Source organism: Triturus cristatus, chromosome 12 (assembly GCF_964204655.1).
Source record: "Triturus cristatus chromosome 12, aTriCri1.1, whole genome shotgun sequence".
Lineage (NCBI taxonomy): Eukaryota > Metazoa > Chordata > Amphibia > Caudata > Salamandridae > Triturus > Triturus cristatus.
This window is the reverse complement of record NC_140595.1, coordinates 244,504,642-244,524,033: the sequence shown is the minus strand read 5'-3', so window position 1 is coordinate 244,524,033 and position 19,392 is coordinate 244,504,642. Positions and strand designations below refer to the sequence as shown.

General features: G+C 49.3%; 1 protein-coding gene across 2 annotated transcripts in view; it reads right to left on the bottom strand.

Moving 5' to 3' along the window:
- HASPIN (histone H3 associated protein kinase) overlaps positions 1-19,392 on the bottom strand; it is a 1,547,868-nt gene that overhangs the window by 187,945 nt on the left and 1,340,531 nt on the right. For both annotated transcript variants that reach the window (XM_085639404.1, XM_085639405.1), the window contains exon 14: positions 18,506-18,648. In XM_085639404.1, coding sequence (XP_085495530.1) covers positions 18,506-18,648 — 143 coding nt within the window. The remainder of the gene's footprint in view (positions 1-18,505; positions 18,649-19,392) is intronic.

Sequence of the window (19,392 nt, the reverse complement as noted above, 5' to 3'; positions counted from 1 at the left end):
CCGCTGATGTGGAAGTCCCACGCCATGTCAAGACAATGTTAACCGTATGTGTCCGAGGGCAGTGTCACACACATTGATGCCTTCATCACAATCCACTATCCCATCACTGATGACTGACAACCAGGCAGCCCATCTATTCAGGTGTACCCAGCTGCATGTCGTGTCCCATGGGGATGCCACATGTCTGCAGAGGAACCAAACCCCGACCGGGGCAGTGTGCACACATCGTGAACAACTGCCACACCCAATACACCCCAGATGCATCCCTTACCCCATGGAGACTACCAAACGTGTCCGTGCCTGTAACGCTGAGTCAGCCCACGATGCCATGTCCATGAGGAATAGCAGTGCCACAACAATGCAACCAGAAGACGGCATGCGCAGGTACCTGGGGAAGAGAGACACACAAGAAGTCAGCCACAAAAAGCACAGCCACTTGCATGTGCATTGACTCGACACATGTATGGATGAAAAAATGCTAGGTCACAATTATGAGTGGGGAAATACTACCATCACTGCCACCATCACTCCAGTGACACACCCACACACACCTCTGAGTCACGTGCCATACATGCAGGTGGAGACACGCATCACAACACATGCCACACGGGGACCAAGGCGTGCACACTCAGACACTGGTACTCACCACTAAGCAAAGAAGTCGCGTATGAGCCGAGTCCGGATGTCCTCTTGCGGCTCCACATCCTCCACATCACTAGCCCCATTGCCAAGCCCTTCGTCCTCCACGGGTGGATGGTCCTCGTCATGTTGATTCAGGATGAGTGGCACAGCTCTTTCAACTGCCATGTTGTGCAGCATGCAGCAGACCATGAAGATCTTGCAAACCTTTGCCGGGGCATATGGGAGTGCGCCGCCGGTCTTGTGGAGGCACCGGAATCGGCTCTTCAGCATGCCAAACGTCCTCTCTATCACTCGCCTTGTCCGGCCATGGGCGGTGTTGTAGCGGAGCTGGGCCGGCGTGATGGGGTTGCGGAGAGGTGTCAGCAGCCAAGGCATGTTGGGATAGCCAGCGTCCCCTAAATGGAAAGCACATGGATATCGTTAGAACTGGCGAAGCGGTAGTGCTGCTCGGCCAAACAGAATACAGGACAGACAGACTGTACCCACCAACAACACATGCTCGTTCGTTGCGCAGCTGCATCATCATATCAGGCATCCCGCTACGCCTCATGATGTAGGCATCGTGTGCTGATCCTGGGAAACGAGCACAGACATGTGAAATCACCATGTTGGACAGACACACCACAAGGGCATTGATGGAGTGGTAGTGCTTCCGATTGCGGTACGCCACCTCCCGTGCGTGTGGTGGTACCAAACCTACATGTGTCCCATCTATGGACCCAATGACATGGGGCATCCCTCCCAGGGCATAGAAACCACGCTTGACCTCAGTCATCTGTTCAGGGGTTGGGAACTTGATGAAGTCATCCAGGTGAATCAACATGGCCTCCAAGAAATCATGCAGCACACCGCTGAACATGCTCTGGGACATGTCACCAACATGAGCTATGGTATTTTGGAAGGTACCCGTGGCAAGGAAATGTAGGGCAGCCATTACCTTCAGCTGGGGTGTCAGTGCCGTAGGATACCTGTGCTGCGGTTGCAGGTGTGGTGCCAGTCTCGCCGTCAGCTCCAGAATCAACGGTTGGGTGAAGCGGTAGAGCCGGATCCTGTCATTCTCCTGCATGGTGGCCAAGTCTGGAATTCTTCGGGCAACAGGAGGCGCTCTGCAGTAATTTGGAAGTGACAAGGAAGAGTGAGTGCACTACGAGAACAACTCATGTCTACTGAGCACATGTAAATCTGGCAATACACACATGCCACATAGGAAGTCAGGCATGTGCTACATGCCCAGGACACGTATGGATGCAAGGTGACACTCCTTCCAAGACCCAGCTACACACGGTGATTGAGAACCTCCCCATGCCACGCCATGGAAATAGCTATGTCCCAGTGCAAGTGCACTGCCCGACGCAAGACAGGAGTGACATACACCCACAAATCAGCAGAAGTGTGATGCCGATTGCAGAGACTGGCAGCGGAACACTTGAGCCACAGGTCACATGACATTACACTAGTCCAGCCCACACACCTTGCCATGAAGGTGCACATGTCATGACTCACCACACATTCCTTGTGAGTTTGCTGACATGGCCTTGTCACGCTACTCCGTGTCCCTTGCATACATGTGCACCTCACATCCGATAACACATGTGGCATGGTGTTGGGAACAGTGTGCAATGACAATCTACACACAGCCACATGTTGGTTGCTGCAACGGCTGCAGCTTTTGAGGGTGCTACAACATCAACCTGATGTAAATCCCGGACACATATATGGCATAGTCACATTGTGCACTGTGGGTAGTGATAAGTCATGTGTCATGACCCCTGTACCGGGCATCATGGGACACTTCCGTGTGTTGGTGTCCGTGCCATGCCAGTGACGCTCACCCCAAGTGCGCAGTCCCACATGCACACATGTCAAAGGAGTCAAGGGCATGCCTGGCACACATTGCACCCTCACACAGTACACATGTACACATCTCATCATACATCTGGTGCCTTCTCCACTCAGGAGGCATGTTCCACATCACAGCCTGTGACACCTGTGCCCCACACATGTGGTAATGCACAGACGATGCCTTGATGTCCATTCCTGGACAAGTATGTCCATCCATGGACAAGTATGTCCGCCCTATTCCTACATGTGTGTCGCCTATCACCACAGTGATGTGTAAAATCCGCCGTACTGCTGCTGAGAGGGCCTGTGCATGTTCCCAAATCACTGTGGGAGTGCTGCCGTATGTGTACCCATCGTGATGGCGAGCGTAGATGCGAGTGTACGGTCCGTGCCACTACGGGTACGCATACGCGTGCAGACCCATAGTGATGGAGAGCGTAAATGTGAGTGTACGGTCCGTACCACTACGAGTACGCATACGCGTGCAGACCCATAGTGATAGAGAGCGTAGATGCGAGTGTACGGCCCTATCACTATGGGTCTGCACGCGTATGCGTACCCGTAGTGGTGCGGACCGTACACTCACATCTACGCTCACTATCACTATGGGTCTGCACGCGTATGCGTACTCGTAGTGGTACGGACCGTACACTCACATCTACGCTCTCTATCACTATGGGTCTGCACGCGTATGCGTACCCGTAGTGGTACGGACCGTACACTCGCATCTACGCTCACTATCACTATGGGTCTGCACGCGTATGCGTACCCGTAGTGGTACGGACCGTACACTCGCATCTACGCTCACTATCACTATGGGTCTGCACGCGTATGCGTACCCGTAGTGGTACGGACCGTACACTCGCATCTACGCTCACTATCACTATGGGTCTGCACGCGTATGCGTACCCGTAGTGGTACGGACCGTACACTCACATCTACGCTCACTATCACTACGAGTACGCATACGCGTGCAGACCCATAGTGATGGAGAGCGTAGATGCGAGTGTATGGTCCGTACCACTACGGGTACGCATACGCGTGCAGACCCATAGTGATGGAGAGCGTAGGCATGCATGTACGGGCCGTTGCCATGCATTTGGGGTGCCCTAGGGCCCCCACACGCACCGTACCTGTGTGTGATGCTCCAAATTACATAGGGGACAAGTATTAAGGCCTACATGCATGCTGGTTGTCATGGAGACCAAGTTCAAAATTCGAAATTGTTCTGGAAGGTGCACAGCAGAAGTCAGTTGGAATTTGTCTACTTTGTTGCAATGTGTTTGTGGGGCTGACATCATGCAGGAGAATGAAACCGATAGAGAACCCACAGACTGCTAGGTTTGTAGGGATTGGTGGAAACATAGGATGCAAATGTGAGTGACCAATCTCTCTGTACTCCTGTGCATGAGACTGGGCAGAAGGGCACATATAAGGTAGCCAGGTCCCATGAGGGAGCACTTGCCTGCACATCTTTGCATTCGTCGACCCAGCTGCTGCTACTGATTCCCTGGAACCATGTCAAGGGCTGTGGAGAGGACACAGCCATTCACCCTGGAGGAGAACATGGCTCTGCTGGATGTGATCCTCCCACAGTACTCCATGCTGTATGGGCGACCAGGGTATCAGGTGAGTGCATAGGCCACTGCCACAGACTGTCCCTATGTGGTGACTGTGACTTCTGCCATTGCGTCCAGGTGTAACACACATGCCATGTACTGTCGGGGGGGTCCCAGGGGGGGGGTGCCTGATGTCTCCCAGCAGTGCCCTGAGACAGGAGGGGTGGGGGCCTATCACTCACAGCAGTGCCCTGAGACAGGAGGGGTGGGGGCCTAGAACTCACAGCAGTGCCCTGAGCCAGGAGGGGTGTGTGCAGAGTCCTCCCAGCAGTGCCCTGAGACAGGAGGGGTGGGGGCCTATCACTCACAGCAGTGCCCTGAGACAGGAGGGGTGGGTGTGATGCACAGTGTGAGCCTTGATCATTGATTGTGACATTGCCATCATTCCACCTGTGTACCCACTGTGGCACGTAGTGCTTTTTCCCTCACCAGGGGATGATGTCCCTATGACAAAGGTGCAATGCGTTGGCTGCATGACATGCCTTGTTGTAACCAGCTAATTTGTACCCATATGTCTCTCTGTGACATGTGGCTGGTGTATTGATGTGGTGTCACTTGTTCCTCCTCACAGGTAGGCGCCACTGCCAAGGAGCAGATCTGGCTGACCGCCGTCAGTGCCGTGAGGGGTGTGGATGGTCGGAGGCGGAGCCTGCCCCAGGTGAGGAAACGCTGGCAGGATATCCGGTGCTGGACGCGGAGGATTGCACGGCTCCTGCTGGGGGACTCACCTGAGAGCCACAAGAACCGCGGCCGCCGCCGTCTGAGCCACCTCCACAGGCGTGTGCTGCCGGTGGTCTTTCCAGACCTGGAGAGGCGCTTACAGGCGATGCAGCAGCCGGAAGGGGGTAGGTACATGTGTGTTTGTTGTGTGTCACCGGCATTTGTAAGGGCACAGTAGCATGAATTCACTGGCAGGGTTTAAAGGTGCTGTGCAGATCCTGTTTGCCCCAGTATAGCGCTGTGCCCCTGCCACCCTTCCCCTCCTTGCAATGTGTTCCCTGGTCTGTGTGTAGTCACTCCTTCACAGGGTAATGTAGGCTGGCGCTTTGTCCACGGGAACAATGTCTGTAGCATCATGTGTGGGGGTGGTGTGTAACAGGTTGTGGGACATTGCCTGTGCACTGTCAAGTTCACTGCATGTGGGTTCCATGTCAGTTGGCACTGATGCTGACTCCAGACATGGGAGTTGGTCTCTCATGTGTCATGCCTTACAGCGCGCATGTCCCATGTAGTGGCCTGTGACATGATGTGCATGAGTGTGCGATACACATAGTGCAGGGATGGTGACGTGTGTTGCAGTCATTACCATTCAGTAGCATGTAGTTGCGTGCCCACTACTGTCCCCTGGGGCACCTTTTCCTCAGTGGTGTATGTGTCATCATAAACGTGGCCACTGTCAGTGTCTACAGCGTAAGTTGTGCTCTGTGCCATTGTCCCCTGTCACCATGTATATAGACGTGCTATTTTGTACAGGTGTCCACTGTGCAGCCTGACCTGATTGTCCTTCTTCATACTCACAGTTGCCAGTGCCTGTGTGTCTTGTTATACTCATCTGAGGATGGGCACTGGTACCTCATTATTTGTACAGGCGCACCTTGGCTGTTTGGCGTCCAATCTTGCTTTTTGCCTGCCCCTGTGTGTATCACCCAGACTATGAGATGTTGGTGCCACCTGTGTCTCAACAATTTGCCTCGTGTAGGGTCTTGTTGGGGCGGGCAATGCCTATGTGTTAAATCCTGATTACCACTTGCTGGGTCTGGGCAGTGTGTGATGTGTCTGGACACACACGCAATGTGCAGTGACAGAGTCATGTTGTGCATGTTTTCAGCATTACCTATGCAGCATGTGTCTCAAGTTCATGGATATGGTCCCTGGTCATCGGTATTTTCGCCAACGCTGTGTGGTGCAGATGCAGTGCTGGATTGTCCCCAGGGCCTGGGTGCTATGTCAGACTCCTTTTCCTGTGTTTAGCTATTGTCTCATGCTCTCCATGGTATTTCAGTGGCATGGTGGCTCAACCAACTGTGTGTTTCATGCCCTACATCGGTACCCTGTTCAGTAGATGTTAGGGATCTTCCTTTTCAGGCCATGCAATGTTACCTATGTAGATTGGACTCATGTGACAGATGTGTACAGGTGTCTGATTAATTTCTGTCTCTACACAGAGGGAGACATGGACACAGACCAGGCGGAGGGACCGAGCACCAGTGCCAGCCGTGACATCGGGTCTGGCACATCGAGTGGTACAGAGGCGGAGGAGAGTGTGGCCGAGGACCTGTCGACTGGCACATCAGACTACGAAGCTGACAGGTCCGGGGACGATGTCTCCGAGTGGGCGGAGGCTGCACCAGCAGCTGACAGCGGAACAACACCTCGCACCGCCCCCTCAGTTTCCACCAGCCGCCTCCCACTTGCTCGTGTCCCTTCCCAGCGTGCCCGGTCACAGCATGTCTCCTTCCTGCCAGGCACCGCACCCCCTGCCCCTGTCTCCACTGCTGCCACCAATGCAGAGTCTGTGGACATCCAGCGGCAACTGCAGGTTGGTCAGGCTGCGATCCTTAATGTCCTCCATGCCCACGGCAAAACCCTCACCAACATCGAGGCTTTCTTGGAGGGCATTCATTCATCGCAGGCTGACCAACGCAACTTGCTGAGGTCCATCGACTCCACACTGACTGCAGCAGTGGGTCTCCTGCAGCGCGACCTCCCCCCACCTACCCCTGCCCCATCCACACTTCCCACTCCCATGCCTGTCACACGTACACCCAGACGTCGGCATGCACCCACATCAACGGACACGGGCACCACACCAGCAGGGAAGGTCCACCGCACTCCTCCTGACACGCACACACAGGGTGAGGTAGGCACACCCACTGGGTCGGGGGGCAAACGTGTGACACGCAGCCATAGTGGGAGTCCGCATTCCACCCAGTCCACTCCCTCCAAATCCCCTCCCATCAGCTCTCCTGGCCACATCTCCCCCAAGGACTCCTTCATGGCCGCTCTGTCCCTGAGCCCCACAGTTACACCACCACGCAAGCGGTCAAGGAGGTCCCCGGTCAGGGTGGTTGAGTCTCCCCCCCTGTCTCCACCCTCCCCCGGTGGCGCTGCGACCCATCCCTCTGACCCCCCCCTCCTTGGGGCCTGAGGTCCCTTCGGGTGCAGGGGACTCCCTGGAGGACCTTGCAAAGGTGTGTAGTGCCATCCTGGCCTCCGCCTTTGGCACTGACCCACCCCCTGTGGTGGAGTCCTCCATCCCTGCACCCACAACGCCGCCCCTTTGCCCTGATGTCCCTGCGGTGCCTGTTGCTTCCCCCCCCCCTGATGCCCTCACCAGTGTGGAAGACGATGCCATTTGACTGTGCAGGCAAGGTAGGGGACACGCATCCCACTGTGTCCCCCATCCAGCTGAGAATCATTGACTGCCCTATGGGCTTTGTGAAGATTGAACTGCCTGCGATCCACGGACATTGTGCTCATGCTGAATAAAGCTTAATTTTGTTTTCATTATCACACTACTGCTATGCTGGTATTGGTGTTGGTGGGGCTGCTACATGGTTTTGGGTGGTGTGTAAGGGTTTGGGTGTGTGGGATATGTAGTAGTGTACTGCTCATTGGTGGGACCCTGTGATCTGTGTGCCATCACAAGGTGTTGGCTAACTTTCTTTGTTCATGTAAGCAGTTACTGCATGGTGCACTTGTCCCAGGGTGTATTCCTTCCTCTGTGTACCCAGCTTTCTTCCCTGCAGGGTGTTCCCAATGTTTAGCGCAGAGCTGTGTCTACATGAGCTGTGTGTGTGACGGAGCCCTTCTACTTTGGCCATGCATGCAGGGCCATGTCTCCACCTGCGACAATCGTGGCATCCTTGGTGATCACTGTACTTGTGTGTGGAGTCTGTTGACATGAGTTCATGGGGACATGTTCCCTTGTAGCCAGTATGCATGTGGATAATTCTGGCCTCACACACATGTGTTACACCCCTCCTGTCTCAGGGCACTGCTGGGAGTGATGGGCACCCACCCCTCCTGTCTCAGGGCACTGCTGGGAGGACTCTGCACCCACCCCTCCTGTCTCAGGGCACTGCTGGGAGGACTCCACACCCACCCCTCCTGTGTCAGGGCACTGCTGGGAGGACTCCACACCCACCCCTCCTGTCTCAGGGCACTGCTGGGAGGACTCTGCACCCACCCCTCCTGTGTCAGGGCACTGCTGGGAGGACTCCACACCCACCCCTCCTGTCTCAGGGCACTGCTGGGAGTGATAGGCACCCACCCCTCCTGTCTCAGGGCACTGCTGGGAGGACTCCACACCCACCCCTCCTGTCTCAGGGCACTGCTGGGTGGACTCTGCACACACACCTCCGATTTCAGGATATGTGCGCTTGGCACATACACGGTGGGGGTACGCACAATGCATTCGAGGTGAGGGTACGAGTCTACTGACACTGGTGTGGTGGGGGTACGCTCCGTACGTCCGCGGGTGTGGGTACGGGTCGTACTTACACTGTTGGCATGGGGGGTACGCTCCTTGCATTCGCGGGTGGGGGTACGGGTCGTACTTACACTGTTGGGCTGGGGGGTACGCTCCTTGCATTCGCGGGTGGGGGTACGGGTCGTACTTACACTGTTGGACTGGGGGGTACGCTCCTTGCATTTGCGGGTGGGGGTACGGGTCGTACTTGCACTGTTGGGCTGGGGGGTACGCTCCTTGCATTCGCGGGTGGGGGTACGGGTCGTACTTACACTGTTGGGCTGGGGGGTACGCTCCTTGCATTTGCGGGTGGGGGTACGGGTCGTACTTACACTGTTGGGCTGGGGGGTACGCTCCTTGCATTCGTGGGTGGGGGTTCGAGTCGTACTTACACTGTTGGCATGGGGGGTACGCTCCATGCATACGCGGGTGAGGGTACGGGTCGAACTTACACTGTTGGGGTGGGGGTACGCTCCGTACGTCCGCGGGTGGGGGTACGGGTCGTACTGACACTGTTGGCATGGGGGTACGCTCCTTGCATACGCGGGTGGGGGTACGGGTCGTACTTACACTGTTGGGCTGGGGAGTACGCTCCTTGCATTTGCGGGTGGGGGTACGGGTCGTACTTACACTGTTGGGCTGGGGGGTACGCTCCTTGCATTCGTGGGTGGGGGTTCGAGTCGTACTTACACTGTTGGCATGGGGGGTACGCTCCATGCATACGCGGGTGAGGGTACGGGTCGAACTTACACTGTTGGGGTGGGGGTACGCTCCGTACGTCCGCGGGTGGGGGTACGGGTCGTACTGACACTGTTGGCATGGGGGGTACGCTCCTTGCATACGCGGGTGGGGGTACGGGTCGTACTTACACTGTTGGGCTGGGGGGTACGCTCCTTGCATTTGCGGGTGGGGGTACGGGTCGTACTTACACTGTTGGGCTGGGGGGTACGCTCCTTGCATTCGTGGGTGGGGGTTCGAGTCGTACTTACACTGTTGGCATGGGGGTACGCTCCATGCATACGCGGGTGAGGGTACGGGTCGAACCTACACTGTTGGGCTGGGGGGTACGCTCCTTGCATTCGTGGGTGGGGGTACGGGTCGTACTGACACTGTTGGCATGGGGGGTACGCTCCTTGCATACGCGGGTGGGGGTACGGGTCGTACTTACACTGTTGGGCTGGGGGGTACGCTCCTTGCATTTGCGGGTGGGGGTACGGGTCGTACTTACACTGTTGGGCTGGGGGGTACGCTCCTTGCATTCGTGGGTGGGGGTTCGAGTCGTACTTACACTGTTGGCATGGGGGGTACGCTCCATGCATACGCGGGTGAGGGTACGGGTCGAACTTACACTGTTGGGGTGGGGGTACGCTCCGTACGTCCGCGGGTCGGGGTACGGGTCGTACTGACACTGTTGGCATGGGGGTACGCTCCTTGCATACGCGGGTGGGGGTACGGGTCGTACTTACACTGTTGGGCTGGGGGGTACGCTCCTTGCATTCGTGGGTGGGGGTTCGAGTCGTTCTTACACTGTTGGCATGGGGGGTACGCTCCTTGCATACGCGGGTGGGGGTACGGGTCGTACTTGCACTGTTGGGCTGGGGGGTACGCTCCTTGCATTCGCGGTTGGGGGTACGGGTCGTACTTACACTGTTGGGCTGGGGGGTACGATCCTTGCATTCGCGGGTGGGGGTACGGGTCGTACTTACACTGTTGGGCTGGGGGGTACGCTCCTTGCATTCGTGGGTGGGGGTTCGAGTCGTACTTACACTGTTGGCATGGGGGGTACGCTGCATGCATACGCGGGTGAGGGTACGGGTCGAACTTACACTGTTGGGGTGGGGGTACGCTCCATGCATACGCGGGTGGGGGTACGGGTCGTACTTGCACTGTTGGGCTGGGGGGTACGCTCCTTGCATACGGGGTGGGGGTAGGGTCCGTACATATCCGTCCCCACGCTATGTGATGTTTGTGCGGCCCGTACCCAGGCCTTTGCCACGTGGGTGCGATCCGTCCCGCCATTGTTGGGGTGACGTGTGTGGGCGTGGTCCGACTCGTACCCACGCTCTTCAGGCGTGGGTACGGGACGTACCTGTCTGGTTGTGTTGCCGGTTCGCGTGGTGACGGACTTCCGTTGTGGCGGTCGCTGGCTTATCAGGACACGCCCCCACCCCCTCGTGGTGACCAGGGCATGGGAGTCAGGTATGTCCAGGCCATGTGTGGTGTGTGACTTATGTGGTTGTTTTGTGGCCTGCCCTGGTCGTGCCACCCCCACCCCACCCCACTTTCCCCCCTCCCTTAGTTATTCTGACCTTCTGCGGCGTCTGCGTCGTAACCTGTAGAGGAGGTGTACTGCTATGAGGGCAGGGATGACTCGTAGGTTCGGGTCCATGTCTGTCCGTCGCGTACTGGTCCTCCTTGTTCGCGTCGTCGTCTGTCCGTCGCGTACTGGTGGTCCTTGTTCGCGTCGTCCTGATTTCCCGGCAGTTTTTGGCTGCCGCAAAATATTCACCGTGCGGGGTGACGTCGGTGCGAATCGTGATTCCTGGGTCGTGAATGGCTGGCTGCGAGCGTCCCGACGTCAGGTCGGCGCTTTCCCGGATCGCATTGGTAGGTGTTTTTTGTTCGGTCGGGCTTTTTTACGAATCGTACGGTAATGGTGTACCCGTGCGAATCGTAATTCCTTGTTTGTAAAAATTGACGACCGGGTACGCGTCGGGCGGAGATTATGCTCCGTCCGACGGTTCGTACCCGGTTTTTGCCGGATCGTGATAGGCACCTAAGTGTTTTGCGCAGCGTTAAGCTGAAATATCCCCGAATGGAAACTCAGGCTAGGAATGTTACTGCTTTTATTCAGGGTGTAGGGTATGCAGAGTAAGGAGAGGTTGTAGGCAGTACTCTGAATCCTTCTTAGCGTCTGTGGCAGTCGGCTGTAGAGGACTAGCCACATTGTGGTTTTTAACATGGTCGAGAGACACCGGTCTGTTTCCTCTTGGTCCCTGCTGAGGAGGCAGGATAAGAGATATGTTGCCTTTTACCCCAGTGGTCTGTAGGAGGATAGAGAAGCTTGATGTCGTGTATTTTTTCCTGAACTTTTGGAACCTACCTGTCGGCAGCAGTAATAAACGTCTCTTCATAAGTGGGGTCGTCCAATTGATTTGTGTTAGACAGCTTGTTTTGGACTTCTTGGATACTGTGCAAAACAGTCAAACGTTTCTCCTCGTAAAATGTATCTTCTTCGGCCACCGCCCCAGAATTATCCAAGCCAGGCACATGCATAGAATCTCTGAAGACAACCTTGTATGGAGTGCGTACTCCCAATTCTCTTCTATGCAAGTTATTAAAGCTCTCTGAACTGCATACAGATTATGGTATCAACTAAGACCTGAATGAACACCCTAGCAGTCAAAGCTTGCTTAGTAATGCTATTGGCCCTCTCTACAATGTCATTCAATTCAGTTTTGAACGAATGGGTTGCTGAATTACTGATAACTTACAAGAGCAGACACTGAATCTCTGTACGCCTTGGAGGCAAACACAGGACTGCTATCTGAATGAAATAAATGAACTGCTGCATTGACAGTAGGCACTGCAAATCTTTTACGACTGATGAAGCATTTGCATTTCTTTGTGGACAAATCCATAAACATCGAGAACATTAATCAATAGCTACCTTTATGTACTTACATAGGTTAGCTGAATTCAGGGGACCAATGTGGTCCAAATAAATCACCCAGAAGGGGATAATTGAGAACATGAAGAGAACTGCTGAGGGTCTTTGGACAGAAGAGGGTTTCATCTGCTGACAAATACCACATTGCCTAATGTAGTCCCTAGTTTCTTTATATAGATTGGGCCACCAGTAGCGTTGCTGTAGCATTGCTACAATTGCATTTATCCCTACCTGTGTAGAGGAGAATCCCTCACAAGCTTCTTTAATTAATTCTCATCTAGACAGATTATTAGGTATTGTTCTGTCTTCCGCTCCTGGTATATTAACTACCGGAATTTTATCTGAATTAAGGGTGTAAGAGTATTTGGGAGGAAAACCTGCAGGAGGTTTCCTAGCTTGCTTAGTTGCAGTTATGGGTGTTTGAATATTAAAGTTGATCTTCGTTTGAGATTTGGTCAGGACTGCTTCTTGGACAGTCAGATCTGCAGCTTTTGCCGCTTGGTCAGCTGTGCAACATCCCTGTAGGGACTGTCACAGGCAAATTTCTGTGTCAGATCTCCATTGGATTTGTTTTGTAACATCCCTTGCACACTGTAGGTAAATTTGGTGAAATATTGAGGTAAAGTATTTGAGAGAGCAAAGAGAGCCCCGGATCTGCATCTGGTGGTGTAGAAAGAAGGGAACTGACATTAGTATGCTGGTTTGTCGTCTATTTACGCTCTGTACGTCATTTCCAAAGCAGAACGTGTCAGTGCGGGGCTGCACGGCACAACCTACAGGAGAGCAGAGGTACCGTTGAAAAGTTTCCAGATCCAGTCTGATGCCTGGGGAATATTTAAAATGGGAGGAATCTGCAGCTAGAAGTCAGAAAACCTGCTTCTGTAGTAGTAGTCCCTTTACTTCCCAATGCAACAGCTTTCTTCTTCTTTGTAAAGTTTCTTCTGTGGTTTCACATTTGGTGGTTTACCTCTTAGTTCTATTCAGTAACCATGGGTTTATTATTTTAAAGAACCACTGGACGGAGGGTACCTTTCTCCACTGCTCAAAGAACCTCCTTAGTTTTCTCCCTTCTGGTGTCTGCTGTCGGGGGGTCTTACCTCACTGAGTTACTTAGTGGCCATTGCTGATTCTTTGATGGCTGGGCTTTTGCCTCCGGCTCTGCCCTGAAAGGGCTGTCTCTGGTATTGCTAGTACTGCCATGAAGTACCTTTTTCATGTCATATTCTTTCCTCACTTTTTATGGACAATCATAGAAAACTGTACTCAAAAGGCTCTCACCGAAGAAAGGTATGATGGAGGCTTGAACCTCTTACTTGAAACCTGAAACCCTTAGCCTATTATGCCTCCTCAAGGTGCTGCCACACACATTTGTCTGCAGGCAGTGTCTACAGCATCAAATGCCGATTTCAGGCATGTAATGGTCTTCCCATCCTGGATGAAGCGCTTTACCTGCTTTTTAATATTCTGGTCAGGGAGGTGCTGCATCAGTTCTTTGATCTCCTCCCATTGTTGGTAACCATACATGCTGACCATGGCACTGGAGTTTGAAGTCTTCAACTGCATGGCTGCTGTTCTTCCCATCTTACTTCCCAATATCTGATTCTTCTTGTTTTCCTTGTCTGGTGATGGATGAGAGGAGAAGGATGAATTGGTCTCTATCCGAGCAGTGGTTGTTGTTGATCTACACTGATGCCTTGCTATAGGGCTTACACATCTCTATCCTGGGGGCTGATGTCTTATACAGTGTTGCTCCTTAAAAGCCTCTCTGCCTCAATCTATTGTGCTGGGCTGGTTGGTTAGGAACTACTTCTACGCAGGTAGCAGTGTAGGATGTGTATTCAGGAGGAAGCACATTTCTGACTCTTCTTACTCTAACTACAAGCCATAAGTGTCTGCAACTCTTCTGATAAGGCTGCTATAAAGGAGAACGTTGTCTAGTGTTGAGGGTCTCATGGGCTACAATTAAAACACATTTTCAGGTGAGTCTGCATCCATATCTTTCCTTGCATCCAGCTCTTGGTGTGCTTCCGACACTGCTTACTCGTCCTCTTTGTAGAAATCCTCCTGTTCTTCCTCTTGATTGCTCCTCTACTGTGACTGTTTTGGAGAGCTTTGCAGACATTCAAAAAGGCTTTATTGAATCATTGAAGCTTTTCTTGTTTTGCAGAGAGTGTCCCTTTCCGGTTCAAGCCTCATTTTTGTCTTTTGACATTGAACACCTGTTTTCGGTGTCTGACTAGGTGGTTTTTTTTAACTTTGCAAACCCCTTCCCCTTCGGACCGCTCCCACCATCACCTCTCAGGGCAGAGTATGCCCCAGAAGGTTTGTCTACTTTGGTATCCTTTGTCTTGAATCCGTGGTGTTTTTGAGTTTAGTCTAACTGAGCTTTGGCTTGAGTGCAAATCTTTAGGCTAAATCTAGTGGCCCAAGTGTGTGCTCATCTTTTTAGTACTTTAGTGTCTTTCGGTAACTTTTTCGATGCTGCTTGATCCTTCTGCCATTGAGAGCATGTAGTTACTTAGTCCTTGAATTCCTGATCTGCCCAGTCGTCCTTTTCTTCCTGAATGACTTCTTCATCCATAGACAGCCCCAGATCTATCAATGAGCCCTTCTTCGATTTCATCATTGCATAGATCGCCCAATTTTGCTTTTACTGTAACTTGATTGTCCTACACACCTTGAAGCTCCACAGCTTGCGGTCCTTGGATAGCCACAATTTGCACACCACATGCTGGGCCTTCAGTCTGATTTTGTTGCAACACTTCGGGCAGAAATCTAAAGGATGCATTTACTACTCTTTACAGGCTTGTTCCGGAGTTCGTGGTAAACATCAATCCCCCCCAACTACGCATTCTTCGACCACATGGTTGAAGTCTCTGTGAAAAAACATGGATATCTGGTGGTTATCTGGGTCTTCTGCTCTGCCTTGATGTCCCTCGACTTAGAAACCAACATTCTCCTTTGTGGTTTATTCTTTCTCTTTTCTCTGGGTTTTAATATTAGCTGATCAGATTTTGTGGACACTGCTTCCAGACCCAATGACGGAAAAAATTATTGTAAGATGGCCAACATGCTCAAGGACTTTATGGGCATAGGTCAGATTTCATATGGGAAGTACAGACACTAAATCTTTGACGATATAAGGAAGATGAAAAAAAGAATGACAATTCAGAACCTAACCACTAGATAGCAGAATAATGTACAGCATGTGAATCCTGAAAAGATTCATGCTGCAAAAAAATTATTTTAGCACCTCAATGCTTTAATGTTAAAACAAATTCACTAATAAAAAAAACTCCCTTTTCTTGACATTCATTCACGGACTCATACCATCCATACAAGATAACTTCTATTTTGAAGGTAGAACCCTTCTTGCCAGTTAACACTGTATCATGTAAAAAAGTCTCATTTATTGTATTTTAATTTACAATATAGCATGTACAATATTGTATTATACTGGATTAAAAAGATTTAAAAAAACATTTTTTATCTTGAATTTTAAAATTGTTGATAAATATTCAAATATCAAAATACATCAATTCCATCATAATCTGGTGGCCTGATATTGTCTAGAGGGCTCCTCCGGGTTTGGCAAGAATTAGGTTTAGTACAGCTCGGGGATTTTTATAATTACGAAAAATTAATTACTTGGGAAACGGTCCAAATGCGAACCATCACGTTGACCACGGCTCTTTCTCTGAGTTTTCTATAGCTAGCCAATTTTCTTAAAATTAATTATTTAACGATGGGCGAAACCACATGTCAAATTGCTAAACAAATGGCAAATAAAATGATGGGGGTTGGCTGTTGGTATTGCCTACTCCACCAAAAGGCCCACTCTGAAGAGATTATGATGAAAGAGCTTCAAAGAATTTAATCTACAACAGGTTGCAGGTTTAATGTTAAAGACTGGCAGCAGCTCAGTGAGTTAGTAAGTAAAGCACTCAGAGGGGCCAATTTTAAGAGGATGAATTTTTTGTCAAGATGGTTGCTGTATTATACACCTCAGAGATTGTCCACTATGTTTCAAACGTGTTCTAATCAATGTTTTAGATGTAACACACAGGGCGAGGGTGGTTGGGTACATACATTTTATGAATGTATCAATCTATGACAGTTCTGGCAAGGGGTTTTTGCTGAGATTCCTTTGATTCTATCTGTAAGAGTTGAGCCATCAGTCAAGCTGGTGTTATTTGGTTCCTCAGGCGAGGTAAAAAGTTTAACCAAAAACCAGCAGTATTTTATATTAATTTCTATTGCTGTTGCCAGGTCACTGGTTCTCCAAAACTGGAGAACCAATAAACAATCTAGTATTGAGCATCGGTTCAATAAAATGGTTCGGACCTGCAGATTTGAGGAGGCCTGAGTCAAAACGTGTAGGAGCTATCGTGAAATTTAGGGGGATTTGGAAAAAAGAAATTCCTAATCTTTCCTAATTCTATACTGCACAATGCACTTTGGGTAATATTCGATTTTTTCTTGGTTTTATCTAAGAAGGTTTTGAGCAAGGTACTCAAGGTGATTGGAGGTATTTATTGCTGTTAGACTTATATGCACTTTATATCAGAATGTTTTTTATTATGATTGGGTTGGTTCAGAAAAATTGATATTAATTAAAATAATGTAAACGATATAAAGGGAGTTTTTTTAGACAGAAAGTGGAAATTTTGAGAATTATGTTTTATATTTGATCGACTGTATTCATTATCAATTAACTGTATTTTTCTCGACTCTATAAAATTCTTTGCTGAAATTTGTTTTTTTAAAGAATGGTTTCCTCGGCTAAATTATCGGATTGTATATGCTTGAATTGATTTGCTACTGTGTCGATTATTTTCCCTGTTCTCAAAAAAATGTTTTTTTTATTAATTCCATCATAATCTGATTCACTTCTTCTGATTATAATAAACAAAAATAGAAATAAATACAACAAATCCATAATTAAAAAACAACAACTAAAACGACGAATATATTCTTTCTCAAGTTACATCAAAGTCAAAACTATGGCTCAAGTTGTCGACACAGTGTTTCGGTGGTTTATTTATTGAGTCTCTCCACCTTCTTCAGGACAAACAATTATAGTAAGAGACATGAATATAGGTAAAAAATAAATAAAGAATTAATGTTTACACCTATTAAATCCAGTATAGTAGATAAGACAAATTTACATATCCAGGTTCAGTTTCTTTCCCATTTCTATAATTAGTCTATCACTAGCACTGTTCACTGGGTTGTTTGTGTGCCGGTTTCTTGTTCAAGGAGCGCCGGGACGCCCCTTTGCTGGGGCAGCTGTGCGCTATACAAATCCGGCTAACATAACAGTCCAATCTCCATTCACAATCATATTGTACCTATTATCCATTCATTCATTCCTTCATACTAGGTTTGTTACACACAATGCGGTGCCCCACTCATTCATTATCAAAAAAGCCTTATTCGAGGGCTCAAGTGCGTTTTCAATCATTTTCTATTTCGGGCCTCCGCGCTCAAATTAACAAGTCATGGAACTTTTCTGTCTCTGCATTAGAAAATTATTCAAAATACTTTAGTATAGGAAGGAGCATTTTTTACAAAACTCCCCAAAAATATATTTTACCTACCCAAAAAACAGGTAAACTATTTTCTCCGTCTACGCCTTTCTTAATTGAGTCATCATAAGAGTACAATTTTCTTTGTCGGACCATTCTTAAAGGAAAAATACTTCTATTTAGTTTCATTACATAGTCTAAAATGATCGAAAACGTGCTTGAATTCAAGAAAATTGAAGCCCTCAAATAAGGTATCCAGTATAATACAATATTGTACATGTTATATTGTAATTTTAAATATAATAAATTAGACTTTTTTGCATGATACAGTGTTCGCACATTCCGGCTAACCGGCAAGAAAGGTTGTACATTCAAAAAGTTATCTTGGATGGATGGTATGAGTCAGTGAATTAATGTTTAGAAAAGGGAGATTTTTTTATTAGTGAATTTACTTTGAGACCCTGTCCTTTTCGAATAATAGGGCATCTCTCCCATCTTTAGTGGAGTTGATGTTAAAACAGCCTATTTCACAGAACGTAAAGTACAAAAACTATGAAAATCTTGCTTTCAGAGATTTGTCTATCAATATTGGAATTATGTCTGCTTGTGCAAAGAAAATATTAAGTTAAAAGTTCTGTGGCTCAATATTTTGTTCTCAGGCAAAAAAAATAACAGTAAGTTATAATACACTCTACCTCATCTTTCTTTTATAGTACATTGGTCATCCAGTTACCTTTTTCCAGCCGTGATAGTGTGTAGTCTATGATGTTCACCTCAATTTTGTGAGTTGGAATCTGAAGAGTTGCACCATTAAGCTTGAACTTTATTGTGCTGACAGATGTTTTTTTCACCAGAACGTTGCCCCAATGAAGGTCTCTGAAATGGCCAAAATGCAAAGAATAGGTAAAAATGTTCAGGAAGCTGTCTCAAAAGGCCTCAGGTGGACACCAATGGGAAATTAAGAGATATACCGAAAATACAATAAGATGTGCTTAGGGAAGGAATGAGTGCAAGAATCAGAAAAGTTGGATGAGAGACTGATGCATTGAGAAACTTGGAGGACGAGTAGGGTTAAAGTCACAAATAGGATTATAGACATAGGAGAACATAAATTGCAAAAGGAGATTGGGAAAAAGAAGCAGAAAAGAGAATGTGGATTATCACTAGAAAATGAATATTATGTGAAGGAAAACAGGTCATAAACCAAGATTAATCTCATTGAAGGAGAATGACCACAAAGATAGAAAGCTTGAGTTAGAGTGACCATATGAGAGGGACAAGAACATAGAAGAAGAAGGTGAGACATTCATGCACTGAACATGGAGAGAAGAGAATTAAAGTAAGAGTCAAGCTGGAAACTGATCAGAAAAAAATCGGAAGCGGGAGCAGGGGAGAGGCATAGTAAAGGCAAGTACCAAAATGTGGGGAGTAAAGCAGAAAACATTGGTAGAAAAAGGAGACAAGATAAAATTGATTTATAATGCCAGGTCTCCACTAACAGTATTTTTTTGATTTTATAAATAAAGAATATTTGTAAATGCGAGTTCCCCGAAACAATGTTCAATACTCATACTTTCATTTCTGAAAACTAATTCATTGAAGAAATAACATCTGGATATA